This window comes from Castanea sativa, chromosome 10, assembly GCF_040712315.1.
Source record: "Castanea sativa cultivar Marrone di Chiusa Pesio chromosome 10, ASM4071231v1".
Taxonomy (NCBI): domain Eukaryota; kingdom Viridiplantae; phylum Streptophyta; class Magnoliopsida; order Fagales; family Fagaceae; genus Castanea; species Castanea sativa.
In genome coordinates, this window is record NC_134022.1 from 35,856,422 (window position 1) to 35,880,115 (window position 23,694).

The window sequence follows — 23,694 nt, forward strand, 5'->3', positions numbered from 1 at the left end:
CCTTTTAGAGTTTGTCCTGTTTGAGTTTGCCTCTTCTTTGTTAGTAAAGTTCCAAGTAAAGACAAAAGTAGCTTATAGTTACATAATAGTATTGATGATTATATTATTCTTTTATTATTTATATGCAATATATATTGATAGATCATATTAGACTAACGAATACATGTAGTTCAGACATATATATATAGAAAGCTTATCAACTTTAACAAACTCTAAAGTTATATTATTTTATTTATATTTATATTAAAAATGAAAAATACTAAAGTTCTAAACATTTTTTCCAATATTTTCGATAAACTTATAATATGATAACTAGTTATTGGAGGGAACAATCAGTCAATTGAAAGAGGTGATAGCTTTTATTATAAAAAATGTTTTAAAATCGATGGGCTTTAATTATACGCAAGCAACTACTACACATATATATTTTCTCAGTATAATCAACATTAAATTTTTTTTGCTATTTTATTTAGGTTGTCAAAATAAGTGATAAATTTGCTCATTATAATTTTCAATTAATTGCTATTGTTGGTACATATGTGATTTTGTGTGACTTGTTGTGGTGATAGATATATTGTTAAGGGTGATGGAGATGTACTATTAATATGATTATTGGAGGCAGATGTATTCTTTTAAGTTCTCATTAACTGGAGTACTACAATGTTCTTATATATTTATTCAGTTTAATTTAAAATATTGCAGACCAATGCTAGAGGAGGAGATCACAATGTAAATAATGACACAAGATGACTATGAGGAGGAAGATGACTCTTAGATGGAGGACGACACTGACTCAAATGATAATTGATCTTCCAATATTTATGCTTTCAAGTTTTGTAAAGGATATAATATAGCCTTCGTGTATTATTGAACAACATGCTATTTTGTAGACCTTTTAATATTTGCATTTTTAATGCACTTATTAGTCTTGAACAATTATGGATTTGTGTTTGTTATTTGAGTGGAGAAACTTTTATGAACAATTATGGATTTGTGTTTGTAATTTATATATTAATTATTCCATATACAAAAATATTTGATATTATCAAATAAAATAAAAATATCATAATTTTTTTTTGGACGAAGCTTTTTTTTTTTTTTTGCAAATAATGTATGAGTGACGAGAAAAATGGTTTTTAATAACGGCTAAAGTTTGTCAAAAAAAAGTAATTGGTTGCATTGATGTTATATTTTCGATGAAAAATTAGATATTTACAATGGCTTTTAGTCGTTGAAAAAATACATTCATGATGGTCATTGTTCATCGCAAAAGGTCTTTGGTCGACCAACATCCTCGTTTGAAGTTCTATTTTAGACGACAAGGCAAGTATTTATGATAACTTTTAGTTGTCGAAAAAAATACATTAACGACAGCCTTAGTTCGTCGCAAACTCTATTTGGTCGTCCAACTTCCTCGTATGAAGTTGAATTTGCGACGGCAATTATTAAGTACTTACGACGGAGTTTTGCTGTCGAAAATAAGTGTTAGTGATGGCCTTGTCGGCAATATAGTATTACCGACGAGGCTTTTGCCGACAGACATCGATGTGTTTTTGCCGTCGGTAATACGAATTTGCGACAGCTTTTTGTGTTTTTGCGACAAACTTTGACCATCGTAAATAAGCTTATTTTTTGAAGTGTCAAAATTTAAAGACAAAATTTGGTTACAAACTTAGTTGTAGCCTAAGACTACAACTCACACTAAAGAAATTAACATAGTTACATATTTTGAAAATTTAACTGTTAAATTGCATGTTTTTTATTTTCTTAAAACACATCTCAAATTTCATGTTAATCGGATGTTGTTTATTATTTTATTCATAAACTTAAATTTTTATATAATTTAGACTACAAAAACTCAAAATTTAAAGATTTGATTGATGACATAGCTATTGATTTTTTATTTTTTGAAATTTTGCAAATATAGAGGATATAAGAAGAAAATGTAATCCAATGATAAATTTGTCATAATTCACATCCAATAAAAATAAATATTAAGTGGAATTGTAGTCTTAGTCTATAATCAAGTTTGTTATCAAATTTTATCTATAAATTAATTATGTTAATCCTAAAATAATTTAGAGTGGTCACAAATATTTTTTAAGGATAATAAAATCATAAAATTTTTAAATTTTATATATAATAATTAATTTTTTGTCTGATCAAGGTGGTCCTGTGACCGCCCTAAACTGTATGTGGAGCCACAGTGTATTGACCTAGATAAATTCATGAGGGAATAGAGCAATAAGAGACAAGTAAAGGGTAGCCCGTGCCGGCTTAATACTAAAGGTCCATTCGGATACAGTTGAAAACTAAAAACTGAAAACACTGTAGCAAAATAATTTTTAAATGTGTAAACAGTACCGTGGGACCTACTTTTAATTAAAAAATTGCTGAAAAGTACGTAAACAATGCATGAACCGTGCATGCACAGTGACTTGTCTCCTAAAGCTGAAACGCACAGCAAGAGGAAAAAAAAAAGTAGAAAAATGTTGAACGCTAGACGCGTTCAGCACAATCCAAACCAAGCCTAAATGCAATTGACACATTCGCCTAAAGCCCCAAGTATAAAAAAAGGTCCCAAAATTTAATTTAAGTAAGCCTAAATATTAGCCAGTAAATAAAATAATATTTTTTATCTAATGAAAAACAAGAAAAAAAAGGAGTGATAGAAATGTTGTGTTCACAATATTTTTCACAATACTTTCACAAAAAATATAAATAATAAGTTGTTATATACTGTTATTGATGGCAAAAAAAAAATTTCAATGATCGATTTTATTGTGAATGTAGCACTTCTCAAAAATAAAAAAGAGCAATACACAAAAAAAAATTCACAACATTTTTCATAATAGTTGAGTTGGGAAATTTTTACTAGTTTTCACCTAGGTCCACCATTAACATTACTCTTTTACTTACCACTGTCATTTTACCACATCAATAAATTTGAAAAAATTTGTCAAATTTTTTGTGTTTATAAACTTTTTATAAATTTTTTTTTTAACATAATTTATATTAATTAGTAATAATTTTACATCTAAAATAAAGTAGTAGAGTTAAAATAATATTTAATTTTTTTAAAATTATATTTAAATATATAAGAATCCTCCATTTTAATTTTTGCCTAAGGCCTCAAATGTATCAGGCCGCGGCTGAGGGTAGCCATTTCTTGCCCTCATTTTTCTACAACCCCATGCGTCTTTATCATACGAATTCGTTCTCATAATTATCATCCAAAGTATGACAAAGCTTTTGTCGCCAGCTACTTTCTTTATTTTTTTAAGAGCACTGCAATCAATGACCGAGGATAAGATCTTCTGGGATTCTGGCCTGTTGGTGAGAATTAAATGGAATCTGATAGCCCCAGCTCATTAATTGCTTTGGTGTAAAGGATATATATATATATTGTACAAAGATTATTCTTATTCAAGCCCTTGAAGCTTTTTCTAGGGTTTGCTCGACGTAGGGAAAAGAGGGAGATACGTTTGTTAGGGCAAATCTTTGATGGGCCTAGGATGCGAAGTATTCCTAACTCCTAACCACTTCATATACATGCACAAAGGCATGATACCTCATTCAACGGCCACATTAATATTTTGGTTAAGGAGCGAATCAAACCCCACCCACCTATTCATGTATTCCTTTTCTATGTTTGTTTGGATATTAATAACCTATATTACAATTTGGTAGACCTTGATCCTTTCTAGTTAGAAGATCCAAAAACAAAGAATTTTACTTAGTCGTATACGGTCACTGTCATCCCCCTAATGTGATCGCAATATATATATCCATCAATTACAAGTTCAATTTTGACATGATTATTTAGAGAGAGAGAGAGAGAGAGAGAGAGAGAGAGAGAGAGAATTGGTGTTCGAATTGAGAATGATTTTTTTTTTTTTTTGTGTGTGTGTGTAAATTAGTGTATACAATTATATAAGAGATTGTTCAAGTAATGTGAGTGTAGTACAAACATAATAAAATGGGCTTTGTTGGAAATTTTCTTTGGTTGACTGAGAGAATTATTAATTTCTAATTATTTTTGTATTTTTATAAACATAAAATATGTATAAAGATAAGGTAATTTAACAATGAGTTTATAAAAAAACACATTAATTAGAAACTATTGATTGGTGTAATATTAACAAAATTATACTATGTGTAATTTGAATTTAACATTTGTTTTAGTGTGATATTTTTTTTCATTATCCACATTAAGAAAAATTAGACAAGGGAAAATTAATTTATTGAAATATTAAAATTATATAGACATGATAGAATAACAGTTTACATGACATCCTATAAAAAGATTGTGATACTTAAAATTGAAACATTAAAAATGGACTTGTTTAGCAAACATTATTAAGGTTGTAATTGAGCTGAATTGAATATTAAAATTTATGCTTGTTCGTTTAATTTTATTTCAAACAAGAGCTGAGCTTAAGCTCAATATACAAAACAATATTATAAGTTTAAGTTTGGGTTTTTTTTTTTTTTTTTCTTATTGAACAAGCTCGAACTTGTTCATGAGTTACTTAATTAATTTATTATTATTTTCTTATTTATTAAAACCAAGGCTAAAATTTTTTATCTCTTCAAAAATTTATGAACCTTTCCTATGAATGGGCTTATTATATTATCAATAAACTATAAATAATAATTTAATATCACATGAACCTATTTACAGATTTATACTATTCAATTATAAGTATTTTTTTATATAAGTATAAATATAAAAATATAATATTACATATAGTTTAATTAACCTCAAGTTCACAAGATTTTTTAAAAACACATTATATGTTTAAGTTTAGCTCATTTAAGAATTAAATCATTTAAATTTAAATTTAAATTTGGACTTGAACTAACTTATTTGTTAATTAAATAAATTAATATAAACAAATATCTTCTCGAGCAAACTTGACCTATTTAACTTGATTCATTTCTAATCTTAACCCACATAATCTCTTAAGCACTGAAAATTGAAAGGACTTCAAAAATGAATATTTTATTATATAATTAATTTTTACGACAAAACAAAAATAAATAAATAATTTCTACGACATTAATTTTCTGTCAGTGGAGACAGAAGAGCATCATCAAAATAAAGAAAAGAAATATAATCATAATATATTGGTAGAATGGCTCACGTGGCCTCAATTATGTCATATTTTTAATTCTTTATTTCTACAAAGCAAACGCTGAAAAGTGAAAACTCAAGAGGCCTCACGTTCAACGATTAGAGGAAGAATAATCCGATGACAGTGATACACGTGGCCATTTCTAGACCCTGTCTATTATTTGGGATATGAACAAGGTGGGACAATGAACTTTGGAAAAAATGGACTTTTATCTTCTTCTTTTCTTTTTTTTTTTTTTAATAAAATGTTTCATTTTTTAAACTATTTTGAAAAATATCTTTATTTTGAAATTCGATTTTTTAAAAATTGAGTTTTAATTTAAAACTCGATTTTTGAACAATCGAGTTATAGCAAATTGAAAATTAAAAAAGAAAATATCACTACAACAAAATGTATTTTTAGTGAGGAAAAAATTCGTCACTAAAAGTCCAGTTTTTCGTCACTAAGAACCTTTAGCGACAAAATTGGACTTTTAGTGACGAAACTCATTTCGTCGCTGAACCCCGTTGCTAAAAGTCCTAGCGACAAAAATTTTCATCACTAAAAGTCTGATTTGTTTTAAAAAGAAAAAACTTTTAGCGACGAAAATATTTCGTCGCTAAATGTTTTCCTCGCTAAAAACACTATTCAGTGACGAAAATATTTCGTCACTAAAAACACTTCAGTTTATTAAATTGATATTTAGTGATAAATAATTTCGTCGCAAAACTAGAACTTTTAGTGACGCAATATATTCGTCGCTGTAGCTCCACTTGTTTCGCGCCTACATTTTCAATTGGCGCCCCTAATTCAGCAACCTCTATAGTGACGAAATCTATATTTCGTCACTATGTATCGCCTTTAGTGACGAATTTAGTTTCGTCACTATTGCTCCACACAAATTTTGTGTTTTCTTTTTAGCGACGAAATTATTTCATCGCTAATTGTCACCTTCAGCGACGAAAACTGTTTCGTCACTAAAAGCATAATTACCGGCACCTTTAGCGACGAAAGTTTTTCGTCGCAAAAGATTAGAACTTTTAGCGACGAACAAAGTCGTCGCTATAGATCCATTTTGGTTTCGCGCCAGCCCTTTTGATCCGTGCCACTAATTCAGCATCCCTATAGTGACGAAATCCATATTTCGTCGCTAAAGGTCAGCCATTTTTTTTATAAATAGCGACGAAATATAAATTTCGTCGCTATATGGTACTTTTTTGCGACGAAAAACTTTTCCTCACTAAAATTCATCACTGTAGTTACATTTTGTTGTAGTGTATTTTTTCTAGAACCCGAGTTCCATTCAAGGAACTCGAGTTTCATGAACTTGAGTTCCTTGAAAAAATTCAAATGGAACTCGAGTTCTATGAACTCGAGTACTTTACATGAAACTCGAGTTCAAAAAAAAAATTATAAGTCCATATTCGCTATAACTCGATGTTCCAAAATATGAGTTATACATTTGAAACTCGATTTTTTAGAAAATTAAGTTTCAAAATAAGGGTATAGCATCTATAATGCTATGCACTATTAATATTGCTTTTTAATATCAAAATATTAATATTGCTTTTTACTATAATCCATAACGAAATTTTATCGCCTAGTGCACAGCATTATATTATGTAACATATTTTTATTAAATCCCTCCCATTTTATTTTTTTAGTGAAGATGATAGAATCTTTTTCTCTACTTATTATTGCATGCTTCTACTCTTTAGGATCTAGAATAAAATAAGTCAAAATGTAATTAGGGAAATTCATTAAACGTAATTAATTATGGTAACCATGGATTCATTTAAGGATTTATTTTTAAAAAAAGTTCACTTAAGAAATACATTAAAATTATTAGAATTGTATAAAAATTGACAATGACACAAAAATATGTAAGCTCCAAATCAAAATAACAAATTCCAAACAATCAACCACAACCACAAGAACATTGAAACTATGTTCACGGAAAGAAAACCCTAAAAACCGGGCAAAAAACTCTCTCGGACCAATAGCACCATATGATCCACTAAACAAGAATAATGAAGACCCTATTATAGAGAAAGATCGATCTTGAAGTCGAGATAGTAGAGACCATTAAAGAAGAAATTATAAAGGAAGTTGTCAACGATCTCAATGAAATCAAGTTAGATGATTGCAACATTCAAACTCCTATTATTTTAGTGGGAGACACTGGAATAAAGTTTATTGATTTTATTGGGGTGGAAAGATTTGATTTGATCATTGACTCTTATTTGGTGAATATTGTCAGTTACATAAAGATCAAGGGAGAAGTTCAAGTTGCCCAATTAATGACTTTCAAGTTTGGCAAGAAGACAAAGAAGATGAAGTATTCAAAGTATTTGTTCTCTTGGCATAGGAGATTTCTAATTTCAAAAACAAACTTGAGGACGAGTTTGTTTCAAGTGGAGGGGTCTGATGTAGGATACAATTTACTATTTAATTATTTTAATTTATTATTTTTGGTATTTTTATGTAAAAAAAAAGTTAATTTAGGTTTAGGTGATTTATTTCCTTATTTTTAGGTGCATTTAATGTTTTTTAGATCAAATTTGGTTCCTATTATGGTTAGATGTTAATTAGGAATTATTTTAGCATATATTTTCTTGTTTTTCAAGTTTTACGAAGCCCTTAAATAGGCCCCTAATTTTGTAAACATTTTTCATAATTTATTATCAATAAAAGTTCAGACTTGTGTCTCTTGTGTTCTCTGATGCATTCTAGACCTATCACCTTGTGGATTCAAGAAACCTCTTGTGGATTCAAGAAACCTCTCGTGGATTCGAGGTTTATTACCTAGAAACTAACAGTTTAGTTTCTATTCTATCAAAAGAATATCGTGCGTGCTTTCTTTAGGCTTCTGCGACATCATGCCAACGCTCAAAATCCTAGCATCAAGGTTATTGCTTCATATAACTCATAAATTTTAAAAAGAAAAAATAAAAAAGCGAGTAGTTAGTTTTATATGTGGGTGCTACAATTCTTGCAATGTCGAAATAAAAAAAAAGGGTGCTCTAACCTCTATATTGAACTACTGTTAGTTTTTCTTTTTCTTTTTTTTTTTCTTTTTTGATATATGGATAATTGAAAGTGAGATAGTTTGAACCCTAAATAACTTTGTTAGAAATATTATAAGATGCCAACCTACTGAGTTATAAAACTCTTGAATACCCTTAATTAGAACAAAGTCAATGTCATGTGGTTACTATCACCAAATAATAATATTTGAGCCATCCTTATCGAAATAATAATTAAAAACATTGAGAGCATCCTGTATAGCTTGCCTCGGTGTAAAAACTTGTGACTCAGGTTTATTGACTCTACCAAAAATTGATGGATTTTTGTGTACAAAGTAGGAGGAGTTCATTATTTCATTTAGCTAGACTCAACTAGACACATGGGCCCATGAATTCAATTTTTCTTAACTAAGATTGAATGACAGTTACTTGCTAGAAGTTCACTGAGAAAAATGAATTAAAAATTTCATTTGGGAATCCTGTTTAGTTTTACATTATAGTATGTGCTAATCAAAATATCTCATCGTTGTTGACCTCTAATGGTCTTTTATTTATATTGCTTGTTACATACTTTTTATATGGAATTTGGCGAGGAATGATTCTTCAAATACTAGCTTACTTAAGTGCTTAACATCACACCTTTAAAGAAAAACCAAAAGCAAAAACATTCTTCATGGATCAACCACAAGTTAAAATGGTACTATTGCACCAGTGGATCATCAAATTTCTGGTAATAATGGATTGACATGATAGGAGCACAGAAATTTCTTGATGTAAATTCTTTATATATACCCAATATAATGCTCTTCTGTTTACAATCATTACCACTACGAGTTTTAAAAGTTTTTTCTGAACTTAGGGCCCCAGGAAGTCGGGCAGAGACTAGGAATCAGCTGAGAGCCTGAGACATTTCCGTGGACATTAAAATATTTGGTTGTGTACACTTAAACAACTCTTTGTCCAACTCATGAACTAGTCATTAAGATACAAGTTGATTCCATGCTATCTTCATGGAGATCTTCCCTTTGATACTGTGGTTGGTGTGGCTACTACTTTATTTCCACCTTTCGTACCGACCATTGGTCCCGTTCATACATTGTGAAGAAGCACATTATTGAAGCAATTAGGTAGTGAATAAGGGTAAAAGTTAAACTGAATTGCTTTTACACACATAAGCACCATTATCATTTCGTAACGTGTGTAAAATTGAATTGAGATAGTACTTGCCAAGTCACTTTTTGAAGCAAAAATTAATGGTCACGTGTGTTTCATGGTTTATTAGCTTTTGTCTTTTTAAACGTGGAAATCTCTCTTCTTCTTCTTCTTTTTACTGATAATGTAGTAATGACTGACTTATTTTCTTACTTGATCATAAGGGTAGGACTATTTTCATCATTGCATGTCAAAAGTAATAAATGTACAACACGCATGGGTTTACCCTTATGGATTGGTATCAATCCCATCAACAACAAAAAAAATGGATTGGTATCAATTGTATAACATTGATGTGATGTGTGTGTAATGTAGACATATGAGTTGTCTTGGTTTCTTTATACTTTCCAACCATCGTACAAAATGAATAGTTTGCGTTCATTTTTTTTTTTTTTTTTCCTTCCTTTTTTTCAATACAAAACGTGGGAGTGGACAATGAGAAAGAAAAAAATAGTAGATCTTGTCAAGTTTGATGTAATGCTGGCTGTAGATAGTGTCCAAATCAAACGGACACCGACTTCTAAAAGTTTGACAGCATGATGAATTAGGCTTTTATGATCATTGAAGTGAGAGATGGAGAGTCAGGACTTAGAAACTGTTCTAGATGGGATAGGTTTTTTCTTTGATAGGTAGCTAAATAGGATAAGTTGGTCCTCCATTAATTAATATGGATGCAAAATATATAGCAAGGTGATGGTACATTTGTACACAGTGCATAAGAACGGTGCCCACAATGCTTTAATGTGGTTAGTGAGGTCACTTATTATCTCACCATTTATGCCAATAGCTGGATTTGGGCATCTTTTAGGCCTAACAAATAGCATCTGCTTCTTTAACCTTAATAGACAAGGTTAAAAAGAAAAAAAAAACTTGGAGAGAGACTTAAATAATTCTGCGAACAATGTTTCCTTTACACCAAAGCAACGAGCTGGTCTTCAAAGTCTTCGCTGACCCCCACCACCAGCACAAAATCTCTCAAGATCTGATTATGGGTCAAGCTTCACTGGATGGCAGTGATTTTAACACCTCCAAGTCTATGGGGAAAGGCCTGCGCCGAAAATTATGCGATAACTTGGATAAGAACTTTGTCAATTGTAATGATAACAAGAAACAGAAGATGATGCATAGGGAAATTGAGAGGCAAAGAAGGCAAGAAATGGCTACGCTCTACGTGGCCCTTAGATCCTTTCTCCCGCTTGAATTTATCAAGGTGAAGGACTTGTGTTTACTTGTTCTTTTTCTTGTACAATTTTCTTCTTCTCTTTCCTTGTAATAATTGCTTATAATCCCTATTCCCTCTTGTATGAAATCTTTCTTTTTCTTTATACTTGGTTTATAATTTTGTAAAACTCCCATAGGTTTGTACATTCATGTCAAGAAATGAAAGCCTAAATTCTAGAGGAATCTCTCTCTCTCTCTCTCTCTCTCTCTCTCTCATAATTGTATATGACTTTAGGGTTATATATGTTGATGGGGTTTCAGGGAAAGCGTTCGATATCTGACCACATAAATGAGGCTGCGAATTACATCAAACACTTAGAGAAGCAGATCAAGGAGCTGAGTTCTGCAAGAGATGTGCTAAAAGGGTTTTCCAATTTGTCTACTACTGATCAAGGTCAAGGGAGTACTTCTCAACCAAGTTGTTTCACGATCCACCCATGTTGTGGTGGAGTTGAAATTGTGATCTCCAGTGGCTTCAGAGAGGAAAGTTTTCCTCTTTCAAAGGTTTTAGAGCTTCTCCTAGAAGGAGGACTTACCGTTCTAAACTGTACATCTTCCAAAGTCAATGAAAGGTTTCTCCACACTGTCCAGTGTGAGGTACTGTGAATTAATAATTCTTTGGTTTCTTAAATTTAGGTTTTTTTAATGTTTTTTTTTTTTTTTTTGGGTATGCTTTAAAAGATTTTCATTAGTGCTAGAGATTTTTCATCACTTATTATTTTTACTTCACAGGTGAGCGATTCAACATGCCTTGATCTATCTGGGTTGCAAAAGAAACTAATCGAAGTGATTCCATCAATGAACTCTCTATCTCCATAGAATTGAATTGGATAGAGAGTCCCAATTCTACTGCCAATTTGGTATCTGAGCACTCAACTTGGTTATGACTCTTTGTATATATAAGCATATTAACCCCTCCAAGTTCATTGATTTTGTTCTTGCATAACTCTGGTTTGGGAAATGACAGTGACAAAATCATTTAAGCCATTTCAGTTTTCAAAAAGGAATGCGCACCCTTATTTGCTGAAATTCTTAATTAAACTCTCCTGCTTCATATTGTTCTTGTTATGACTGGCATGCAACACAGTTTGTGAGTTTACATTGATGTTCATATTCTCTTCATCGTTGTGTTGTTTGAGTCACGTGCATGTCTTTGAAACTTGGATGGCATAGATGATTATGTGATTATCTTCATGGTTAAATTGTTTATCTCTATTTTTAAATTGTAGTATAGAAAAGTAGAAAGTATATGCAAAGAAAGATGTTCTTTCGAGTAATTATTCATTCGAGCAAATGTTCAATATTTTTGAAGTATAGTAATGTAGTAATCTTTACTCTCTTGGAATAATGGGTCCTACTAATCAGATTTATAGTGGGATTCATTATTTGTGTGAAATGAGAGAAAACAAGATAATTTTTATATTCTTTGTCGCTGGTTTTGTTTCCACATTCTTCACCTCCTTAGTTTTTGGTCAAAAATTGAATGAAAGTAGGCCTCAAGTAACTATTGCAGTCATATCTCCTTGGAGAAATGAGTGTGACTTTTCTTGGTTTTACACAACTTTGAATCTTTCTTACTTATGGTTGTATAAACGCTAACAGGATCTTGGGCAAGGAGAAAGATTTTGAAAATTTATGACTTTTTAATTCATTGTATTAGATAAATTGAAAGGGATCAGAAGGATAAATGGTGCAATCCTTGTTGTTTGTATGAATATATTAATAGGGATAGAAAGATTTGTTTGGAACCTTAAAGCTAGTACATGTTATCTTGAGAAAGAAAACAATATATGGGATACTAAGGATGGGAGTGGTAATTCTCCTTTAGTAGATTTAGATGGTGGTACTCCTACAGAATTGCAGTTAGCATACTTATATGTTTTGTGACTATTTTAGTCTCCTTGTAGAATGAGTTATAATTTAAAACATTGTGGTCAAGGTGAGAGAGATACAAAACCCATAATACTGTGTCTGACCACAATTAGCTAAAGAAAATGCTGGACATTAATTCGATTCTGGTGTATCTTTTGATTTGGATCTGGTTTATATAAAATAATATATATGTTAAACAAGACAACTATCACTTGCTTCTTCTACCAAACCTATATTCGACTCTATCATAAGTTTCTTTAAAATAATGGTACTATATGTGACAACACTATGATAATTTCGTTTTAAATAATTGGTACTATGTCTCATAACCAAAAAAAAAAAAAAAAAGCTTAGGATTTGGTTGATATGTTTAATTAGATCTTGATTTGTTTGATATCATTTATTAGAGTTAAAATATTTCTCCCTTTTGTAAAATCTTGAGAAAGGTTAATAATAATTAGAAATTGCCTGCAAAGTTGATTGCTCCATAAACTGCTCTTCCAAATCCAAAACTGCTATTTTCTTATTAAAAGTTTAACAGAAAAATGAATTATTAGTGGAGGGCTATTTTTGTTGTTGTTTTCCTCTTTTTTTTCTTTTTTCTTTTTTTTACAAGTATTGTTGTTGTTAATAATAATTAGTTTCATACAGTTGACTTTCATTCATATTACATTTTTTCTGCTTTTGTTTTTGTTTCTTTTTTGTTATGTTATTTAATGTGCCCAAGCTTTTTTTTTAAAAAAGGAAGCCGTAGGCTGGTTTTGACCTTGATGTCTAGTTTGTTTAGTTGAGTTTTTTTTAATATAATATTTCTGTTTAGTTGACTTGGTATAGCTTTCTTGTATTTATATATAACTTCTTATTTTTTTTTTTTAATACAAATCAATTTCTACTCTTGCCTAATCTAAGTGTATATGTATATGAAGTTCCTTCTTAAAGACTTGAATTTCGACTCTTACCCTCAATACCCCATAAGCATTTATACTTGTGGAGTGACCGCCACTCTCAATAACCCACAAACATTTATACCTGTGGAGTGACCGCCACCACACCAAGGGTGCGCGGTGGTAATTTTTCATTTTTTTAAATACAATTAATTTTTATCCAACTTAATATCATTTTTTAAATACAACTATCTCAAATGAACCAAATTGTTTGGTAGATACTTAATTAAGTAATAAAAATTCAAAACTTCCAAGCAGAAATTTCTAATTTTCTACCTATTCAAGTCTGATATTTCTTTTAATTCTTTTTGATTCTCACAAAAAAAAAAAGTCTGATATTTCTTTTGCTTCTTTTCAAGACTAACTCACCTATTCAAGTCTGATATTTCTTTTGCTTTTTTTCCAAGACTAACTCTTAGGGTGGAGCAGGATTATTATGTAATGGAGATAACATTTTGGGAAAACTCCAATTGAAAATTTAATATAACATATAAGAACACAACTTGACTTAAAAGCTTAAACCTATGAGTTTGTACATAACTATATTAAATCAACCCCTTACTCTTCTTAGTATTATTCAATGTGAGACTTTTCACTAACTTTTGTATACTCAACAATGACCCCCTTACGTATGAGGCTTTGTTTCTCTGTGAGTTATGAATAAGTCCTACTAACTCTCATTTACTTATGGATTTTTTCCTTCATCAATGCATCATCCATGGAAATCATGTGTCAACCTTGCACTTTCATCCATGGAAACCACTCGCACATCCATGTCCATTAGAACCCCACGCCACATCATGATCTAACATCATTAAGAATACTTCTTAATTTGTTGAGCATTTTCCAAGATTTTTTATGTGGGCTTTTTATTATCTGGCCTGATGTGATGCACACTTATGTGGGTTCCAAGTATGCACACCCCGTCCTCGCTCTAACAGCAAAAGGGACTCATCCGCATGTTCCATCTACAAAAGGGATTTTGATAACCTTCCACCCTATGGCACACCATCATGAGTTTTGATACCACCTCTTGGGAAGAAAACACACTGGAGAGACTCTAATTGAGTTGTTAATATAATATATAGGGATACATTTGACCCAAAAGTTTAAGTCTATCAATTTAAAATCAACTATGTTATATTAATTATTCACTCTTTTTTTTATTATTCAATGTAGAATTTCACTCACATGTATATACTCATCACATCAACACTTAACTCAAAATGAAGAGAGCCAATTTCAGAATTAAGATTTTATTTCTTGGAAGTGTTGAATATCTATTGGAATAACACATGCACAATGAAATATTCTCATTCAACTATAACGTTACTATTGAGCTTTGTGAATTAAAATGAACCATTAAAAAGTATGTATATAATAGACTAATGCTAAGGAAGTATAGTAACAGTTGAGTGGCTACCCAACCATTCAATCGGCCATGGAGGGAGGTTTCAGCAAGTGGGTAAACCAAGGATTACTAGTAAAAGCTGACTCATTGGCGTAGGGAGGGGGTTAGCCCCTTGGCTTTTTAATAAAATCCCCCTTCCCTCTTGTAATTTTTTTAAAAAGTATATATATTATTAGGTTAGTACAAATGTGGCCTATTTGGTATGAAGGACCAGTTTTTTTCTTGACAAATTGGGGAAAATTGGCATTTGCCTCTAATTTTAAAACTATGTAGTAATATACCCCTGTTTTGTTTTGAAACTATTTAGCAAAATACTTCTGTTTTTTAAACTTGATTTTAACAAAATCAAGTTTTGTGTAAAACTTGATATCCTCAAAATTTATTTATGTGTATATTTTTAAGTATAACTCGAAATTAGCATTGTCGAGTTTCACTTAAATTTTTTTTTAAAAATTAAGTGATTGAACTTACCTAGAACTCAATTTTCATTGAAACTCAATTTTTAGAAAATTGAGTTTCAAAATAAGGATACGGTACTTAATAGTTTTAAAATAGAGATATTGTGCTAAATATTTTAAAAAATAAGGGCAAAAACCCATTTTTCCCTGACAAACTAGCATATTAATTTGTAAATAAAGTAAAATAAAATCTCAAAGCTAAGAGCATCTCCATCCCAAACTCCTATCTTATTCTATTTTACAATCTCAAAAAGCTACTTTATCAATTATACAATATCATTTTATAATACACTCAACATCTCAACTTTTATTTTATCATACTACACATTAAAATAATATATCTACACAATAAAATAATATATCTACATAATAAAATAATATATTCTAAAGAGAGAGAGAGAGAGAGAGAAAAATGAGACAGTGGAGAGAGGATATGAGACAGTGCTATAGTACTGCTACAGTACTGTGCAAATGAGACAATAGAGAGTAAAATAATGTTTTTTGAAATTTGCGATGGTACTGTAACAATATTGCAAATTTTTTTAGCTTTACCATGCCAGCTATGACCAATTGTTATCCCTTTTTTTTGTGCTGAAATAGTAAATCTTGACAAGAGATGGCAAATACCATGCCAGGTACAAATGCTCTAACCACATTCACGAGTGAGCTCATGGGTAAGCAAATGCACCCAATTCTAGCCCATTGACACTTCAACTAAGTTGCTAGCTCATCAACTTCTTCGTCGTCCTTGCAGAAACAAGACAAATTTGCAGCTAGTTTTTGTTGAAGCAAGGAAGTCCATGGCCGAGACACACAATGCGAGTTAGTCTTTCACCAAAAAAAAAAAAGATTATCACCCATGACAAAGGATTAGGAATTGGCTATTCCAACTTCAAATTCATGAACCAAGTTCAAGTTTTTTCATGGAGGTGTGCTGGGTTTCGTGATTGGAGGAGGGTCTGAGTGTACTTCAGCACGAGTTTGGTGAATTGTCACAAAGTATGAGTTTGGCACACTTCTATTATTGACCATATAAATTTCTTAAAAGGTTGGTACAAGTCAGCAGTAGTTCTCATGGTTAGGTCCTCAACCAACAGCAAGTTTCAAGGGATTTTGGTCTAACAATTTTTTCTCTTGTTTAATCAACATTCAAATCTCAATTCAGTGGCAAAACAGTTTACTTGCATTGTTTTGGAATTGGAACCAAGACCAAATAAGAATAATTAAGCTGACCAAGTTGGTATTCTTTCAAATAGAGAATGTTCAGTACCTAAAAGAAAAGGGTATGTTTAGACTATGGGTCAATGATAGGCCCACTGTCCAAAAAAGTCTGCCTTCTTTACGCCCGCCACTTTTTCTCCGGCTTTTCTTCCTCTTTTTTCTCCACTTTCAAATGGGTTTTCTTCCCGGACACAATAATAAATTAATAAAAAAAAATTTAACCTTTTAATCTTTAAACTTTTATATCTCATAATAAGGCCAAATTCAAAATTTTTGTCACATTCTCAATCCCGAAAAATTATTAAAAGCTACAAGGGAATTACTGATGTGATCATCTCAACTCCTCTCAACTAATAAAAAATGTCAATTATTTTAAAACAATAATTCAACTTCTTCTTATTACACTTACACATAAGTTTAACTATGGTTAAAAAAGTAAACCAATTAGTTGAAGTAAAATCAAAACAGAGACATTATTTGAATTAGCCTTCATTGATTGTGTCATCGTCGAAAAGGCTCGTCCTGTTGTGGTGGAGATGAGTGAAAATGGCAACCTTCCAAGGCTTACACTTCTCTAGATTTCAATTTCAAACAAACAGAGAGAGAGAGAGAGAGTATTAAATAAGTTAGTGTGGTGAGAGGAAACTGAATCATCATTTTAAAATAGCTGACATTTTCCTATTGATTTAGAGAAGTTGGGAGGATTACATCTATGGCCTCTTGTAGATTATGTTAATTTATCGTCAATCTATGTAAAATCTCAATCTCAATCCCCATTCAGTCACTCTCTCACTCAATCTCAATGCCTCCCTAGCCTCTCACTCAATCCTTTCTCTCACTCACAACAATGTCGATTGAACTTGAAATTCAATCGAGAAGTTTTAAGAAATTTCTAATTAACAACACAGGAACAACTCATTACACAATGGATCATCCAGAAATTATTACACACGATCTATCATTTACTTCATCTCTCCAAAACCTTTGAGACAATGAGAATGCTTGAATAACAAGGTTCACATTCTTTGTCCGGTAATTTTATAAGTGGAGCAGATCAAAATTCTCTGATGCACCACAGAGTTCCAGTCTCTCTCCCTTCCACACTCAAAATTTACCCCTCCCCCGCGGCGCCTATTTGACTGGAAATTTAAAGCTGAACATGTGTTGCTTTCTTCTACTGTTTTTTTTTTTTTTTTGGCTTTTTGGCATTTTCTCTTAGGTATAAAGTTCAATAAGGTTTCCTTTTAATGATTAACACGTGGCCACCTGGCCCACCCCCACAAAAAGGATCCCACACATTCAAAACTACAAAGACATACAAAATTAATTGTGAAACACTGAAATGCGTAGGTACAAATATTTGCTTTCTTTTTATATAAAAGTCAACATTTGCTAGCATAAAGGTATTCATCTTTTATAACTTTTCGGAAAGAAAATAGAGGAAAGTTTATAATAATAGTGACTTTAAGTAAACAAAATAACTTATTTTAAAAAATTATAGTTTATTTACTTATTTGTGCCAACCCCTATTTTTTACTACCTTATTTTTTAGTATACAATTAATGGTCAAAATCACCATTGACAAGAGTTTCAAACATTTAGTGCGCCTTTAGATTGCACGTTCAGCTCAAATTATTCAACATTTGCATTTTTTGCTCGGTCTCACGGCACTGTTCACGACCCAGTCAAAAACACAAAAATGCACATAATAATGCGGGACCCAGCCAAAAATGCGCATATTAATGCATTTTTGGATCCCATGATACTATTTACACCTTTAAAAATTATTTTGCTACAATGTTTTCAGCAATAAGTTTTCAGTTTTCAGCAAATAAGCGATATCTAAATATACCCTTAATAGACAACTGCCCTTTTATCACCATGAGAAACCAAATGTTGATTTTGGTAGAGAATCCTCCTAGGAATAATCAGAACCACCCCGGGTTCCAAATTGACATCGTAATCAATAAATTGATCTTGTTGAACAACTATATGGGCCAAGACTAAGATTACAGAGGACTATAACACTAGCTCGTAGAAAACTATTTAGTGTTTTACTCAGCCCAAATTTTTCTGTTATAAATTTTTGTTTTTTTAAAAGTGTTTTACTCAGCCCCATTGACCCAAACTATGATGGGTATGGGCTTACAAATATCAGCCCATTGAGTCATTGACCCAAACATGGGCCATTGTATTCAAGTCTCATTTCACAAATGAGATTTTCCTGAAGGAAAACCTTTTTCCAAAAACAAAATTCAGATGAGTGGAGAGAAATATCTTCCAAATATCTGTCTCATTCCAGCTCAAGAAAACGAAACCCCATTTCTATGAGATGGGTTCAATCCTTTTATCTATATAGACAAAGAAGGGGCTCTCAACAATAATTTCAAGAACAGATATTTTACAGCCCCAAGAACAATCTGAAATTATCTATGGCAGTTTGTGCATTGAAACCATTACTCGTTATTAACATAGGTGGACTTGGTCTTATGATTGTTTTGTTGTTACCAAATACCAATTTCCAGTACCAATATCAAATGCGAGTAATGACATGAATATCATTTCCTTTCTAGCTAGCTTAGGTAGAAATTTCCATAGATACAAAGCTCGGTCAACTCTCAAAAAGTAGCAGACAAGAGGGGACAAACAGCTAACCCCGGCCAAAATTTCTCAAATTGTAAAAAGCAAGCTGGTTGCTCAACTTTAAAAGATGTAATGAATACTACTATGATGGTCCCCATCACTAGACCATGTACCATGTTATTCACAAAAGCAAATCCAACTGCTCATGGCATTCCTCGAAGTCAATGTAAGAGAAAACTGAAGTGGGGTCAGTGGCTTGATTTTCTCCTCAACTACGGCTATATACAGAAAGAACATACAAATTTTCAATCTGGTAGGGCCATTGGAAAATGGCAGAAGTAAAACCAATCCAATTGTGAATTATATTCTTCTTTTTACTTTACACCTTTCATCCAAAAAGATGAATAACCAAATAATCCATAACACTACACTAACCCTCATGAAAAAAATTGATGACTGTTACTCCTTAAAAACTCACCGAACATTCCTATGTGACTTGTAAGGAAAACGGGAAGGAGTTGAAGGGGAAAGTTCAATTGGCAGTTGGGGTGGTTCCAACTCACCAGTAAGCATCCCCACAACCTCTTTCATTGAAGGCCTACGAGCAGGCCTCTTCTGTAAACAAAGCAAAGCAACCGTGATGGAAAGCTGTGCTTGTTCTCGATCCAAACTCTCTATAGATTTATCAACCAAATCAAGAAGCTTCCCCGTGCGGGCTAACTGGCGTGCCCACGATAAAAGATTAGCTCTTTGGTATTCTGAAATGGGCGTATTCGTCACCTGAAGTGGGCGTCGCCCAGCAATAACAACTAACATTAAGACCCCATAACTATATACATCGCACTTTTCTGAAACATCTCCACCTCCACCATACTCTGGGGCAATATAACAAACAGTTCCCCTCATACTCGGTGTACTACTAACACCACCACTACCCGAGTCATTGCTATTGCGACGAGCACGCCATAGCTCACCGCTTAGCCCGTCTAACCACCAATCAATACTACTACCCCGACTGTTCTGACTCCGGCTCCTCTTCTTCTTTTTCTCTGGATACAAATCCTCGTCCCTTGGCCACCAATTATCGCCATTTCCGTTGCCATTGTCATCCACATGCTTGTTTGTCTTGCCCTTCTTTTTATTCTTCCTAGCTAGCTCTTCGCAATACTCCTCCTTCCACCACTCCCTAGCCTGCCTCCGCTTCGAATTCTTCGAATGCTTTGCATTCTTTTCCTCATCCATTGACACCCACCACTCCAAACTCTTCCTGTTCTTCTTCTTGTTCTTCTCCAACTTCACAATTGCTCCACTGCTCGAAGAAGAAGCGCCAATCCAATCACTCATCGGCCTCTCTTTCTTTATCTCAGTCCCAATCCACTCCATCACATAGTCCTTCTTAATCTCTGCCTCTCCATTCTCTTGCTTCCACCACCAATCCCTCCTCCCCGAAACACTCTTTATCCCTTTCCCGTTCCTCTTTCCTTTACCATCCAAATTCCCCTCCGGCGACACAGCTGCCTTCTCCGGTGACACCACCGCGTTCACCGCCTCTGCTGTCTCCGGAGAAGTCACCGAATTTTCAACCCGAAGAACACTCTCCGGCGACGGTGATTGACCCACGACAGCACCACTGAAATCCTCAAAAGTAGTCACGCTCTCAGTCTCCTCCACCACTGAACCACCACAATCCTCAACTCCATTACCATCCTTCTTCACCTCCAATCCTCCACCATCATCAGCCACCGTAATCTCACACTGATTCTGACTCTCCGATTTCAATCTAGCAAGCCCAAAATCCCCAATCTTGGCCTTGAAATCCTGATCCAACAAAACATTACTAGGCTTAATATCCCCATGAATCACAGGGGGATCCAAACTATGCAAATACTCAAGCCCCTTCGCTATATCAAGAACGACATCGTATCGCATCCTCCACTCCAAAAGCTCAGCCTTTTTAGTTTTCAAAAGCGCGTCCTGAAGATTCCCATTCTGCATCAACTCGTAAACGAGCAGCATACGGCGCCGTTTGCGGTGGGAAGAAAAACCCAGTACGGAAACTAGATAAGGGGAGTTGAGCTTGGAAGCGAAGAAGAGCTCGTTGTGAAACTCGCGCTCGCCTTGGAGAGAGCCGGAGTCCATGGCCTTGACGGCGATGGGGAGAGACTTGAGAGAGCCGGAGAAGACGGGGCCGAACCCTCCCTGACCGAGGCGATCGGCGAAGGAGTTGGTGGCGCGGCGGAGGACGGAGTAGGAGAAGCGGTGCGGGGGCTGAGCCGAGTCGGAGACTGCCGGGGTGGTGCGTTTCCGGCGAGTGAGTTTGCGGTAGAGGACGACGAGGAATAAGAAGATGGAGAAAGCGGCGGTGGAGGCTATGAGAGGCGGGAAGAGTTTAGACGAGACTGATTTTGTGGCGGCGGTGGTGGTGGTGATCGGTGTGGGTGCAGTTTGGGGTTGGAATTCAGAGGGAGAGATTTGGCGAGTTGGCATAGTTGGAAGAGTAGCGGAGTTTGAGAGATTGGGAAAATTGTATGGTGAAAGTTTTACATGCTTTTGTTGTTTATTTGGTTGCTAGTTTTAGTTTAGTTTTGGTGTGGGTTTGGTTTTTCTGATTTCTCAGTTTTTGCCACGGCTGCTGCTTTCTATGGAATAGTGTATTTGTGCTTGGTGTAGTCGTGGTGTGCTCTCTCTTTCTTTCTTTTCTTTTCTTTTTTTTCTTTTTTTCTTTCTTCCTGATTTAGGCGGTGGATATTGACAAGGGTAACCTCACCCCACTGGCCCTTTTATTTAAGGGCTTTTATTGACATTTACGTGGCACGTGACTTTTTTTCTTTTGTTTTTGTTTTAGAAATAGGAATAGTTGTTTCCTATGTATTACCATAATTCCAATATAATACCATAGGGCTTTTATGATTTCTTTTAACTTTCCTATGTATTACCATAATTCCAATATAATACCATACATGATTTTCTTGGGTTTATTTTATTTGTGTATATAGGTTTAATTTGAATATATAAAAAATAAAAAACCATGTTATTTTGAGATCAGATTGCCTTCAATTATTAATGGGAATGAGAGGAAGACACTGCAAATGGTCTCAAACATTAGAGACAAAAATCAAAATTTTTAAATTTTATGAACTAAAATCAAAATTACTTTTTTAGAGAGTGTGATTTATACTCAAAATTCTCTCTCCGTCTCTACATCTCTCTCTCTATCAAAAAAAACAAAAAACAAAAAAATCTTCAATCTTTCTCACAAATTCACATGAGTTCCCATATTCTTTTCCTTTCTTAAAAATTCATCTCATTTTGTTTGTCCAACTTAAAACTCCGACCTTTTAATAAGACATTATTCAGTGCAATGCCTCTGAAACTGAAATAAGAGGTAATCAATTTCTAATTTTTTTTTATTAAATTTAAACTCAAATAAAACAAATAAAAAAGAAATATTGAAATTTTCTTTAAGAGAAAGATATATTAGGAAACTAATGAAAAATATATATGTTAGATTTTTCAAAATGGATAATATTTTAAGACAAGGAGTATCATATTTCAAAATGGATAAACAAAAAGGAATAGAGACATGATGTATCTTTTTTTAACCTTGCCAAGAACCTTATAGCTAACTCAACTCCAAGGAGATTCCTTCCTGCAAAAACCTAATATGTGTGAGATGGGAAAATTGCACACACCCGAAGTTGAGGGCATGGTCAAGTACTTGAAGAGACCATAATGCCCTTGTTTGAAATTATTTTCCTAAAACCCTTATAATCCAACTGATAGTTCTTAGTATTTCCAACAGAGATATCCAAGGTTCAAATCTTTCCCTCTCCAAACTATAAAAATTTATTAAAAAATTAAAAATGTTTGGTCTCTCATTTCTCTTGCCTTTGGTATCATTGATTCCCATTTAAAACAACTATTTTCTATAAAATAAAAACCACATTCCAAAAAAAAAAAAGGGAGAGAGAGAGAGAGAGAGAGAGAGAGAGAGAGAGGATGTCCTCACAATCAAACAAATAACAAATTTGGAAATTCTATTATGATTGAATTAACAATTGAAATATGAATTTTTTTTTTATAGATCATCTGATGATTTGTAAATCACTTAATATTTAATTATCTTGAAATTTTGCAAGCATGGAAAATGCATGATGATAATATAATGCAACAGTTGATTTGTTAAAATTTGTATTTAAGTAAAAAAATTTGAATCATATTTTGCATCATATTTGTTACACCACCCAATAACTTATTATTGAATCATATTTTGAAAATCTAATTGTTGAATTACATGTTCTATATATTTTTAACATGCATACTAATTTTCATGCCAATCAGATGTAATTTATCATTCGATCCATAAACTCATCTTTTATGCATTATTTTAAACTATAAAAACTTGAATTTAAATAACTGACTGATGGCATGGCTATGGATATTTGATCATCTTTAAATTTTGTAAGCATAAAGAATATACAAAAACAATATAATCTAACTTGTGGATTTATCAAAATTCACATCTAATTAAAAAATATTGGATGGTAACTGTGGTGTAACATTACTTAAAGTTACACCGGGTGTAATTTGAACCCAATCTTATGTAAAAAAATAAATTTTTATTTTTAT

At 32.7% G+C, this 23,694-nt stretch overlaps 2 protein-coding genes across 2 annotated transcripts; one reads left to right on the forward strand and one right to left on the reverse strand.

Annotated features, from left to right (window-relative positions):
• Positions 1-10,149: 10,149 nt before the first annotated feature.
• Positions 10,150-11,600, forward strand: LOC142612866 (transcription factor bHLH118-like). The gene is made up of 3 exons (XM_075785039.1): positions 10,150-10,565; positions 10,838-11,173; positions 11,309-11,600. The coding sequence occupies exons 1-3, from the start codon at positions 10,257-10,259 to the stop codon at positions 11,393-11,395; spliced, it is 732 nt and encodes a 243-aa protein (XP_075641154.1). The 5' UTR covers positions 10,150-10,256; the 3' UTR covers positions 11,396-11,600.
• A 7,795-nt stretch (positions 11,601-19,395) lies between these two features.
• LOC142614023 (receptor-like serine/threonine-protein kinase At4g25390) lies at positions 19,396-21,945 on the reverse strand. Its single transcript, XM_075786548.1, has one exon. The coding sequence runs from the start codon at positions 21,550-21,552 to the stop codon at positions 19,540-19,542; it is 2,013 nt and encodes a 670-aa protein (XP_075642663.1). The 5' UTR covers positions 21,553-21,945; the 3' UTR covers positions 19,396-19,539.
• Positions 21,946-23,694: the final 1,749 nt, after the last annotated feature.

Excerpts from the sequence above, each read along its gene's own strand:
- LOC142612866 (XM_075785039.1), top strand. The coding sequence starts at position 10,257 with ATGTTTCCTTTACACCAAAGCAACGAGCTGGTCTTCAAAGTCTTCGCT. Across the intron at positions 10,566-10,837 it reads TCCCGCTTGAATTTATCAAG|GGAAAGCGTTCGATATCTGA; the intron begins GTGAAGGACTTG and ends ATGGGGTTTCAG. Across the intron at positions 11,174-11,308 it reads TCCACACTGTCCAGTGTGAG|GTGAGCGATTCAACATGCCT; the intron begins GTACTGTGAATT and ends TTTACTTCACAG.
- LOC142614023 (XM_075786548.1), bottom strand. The coding sequence starts at position 21,552 with ATGCCAACTCGCCAAATCTCTCCCTCTGAATTCCAACCCCAAACTGCA.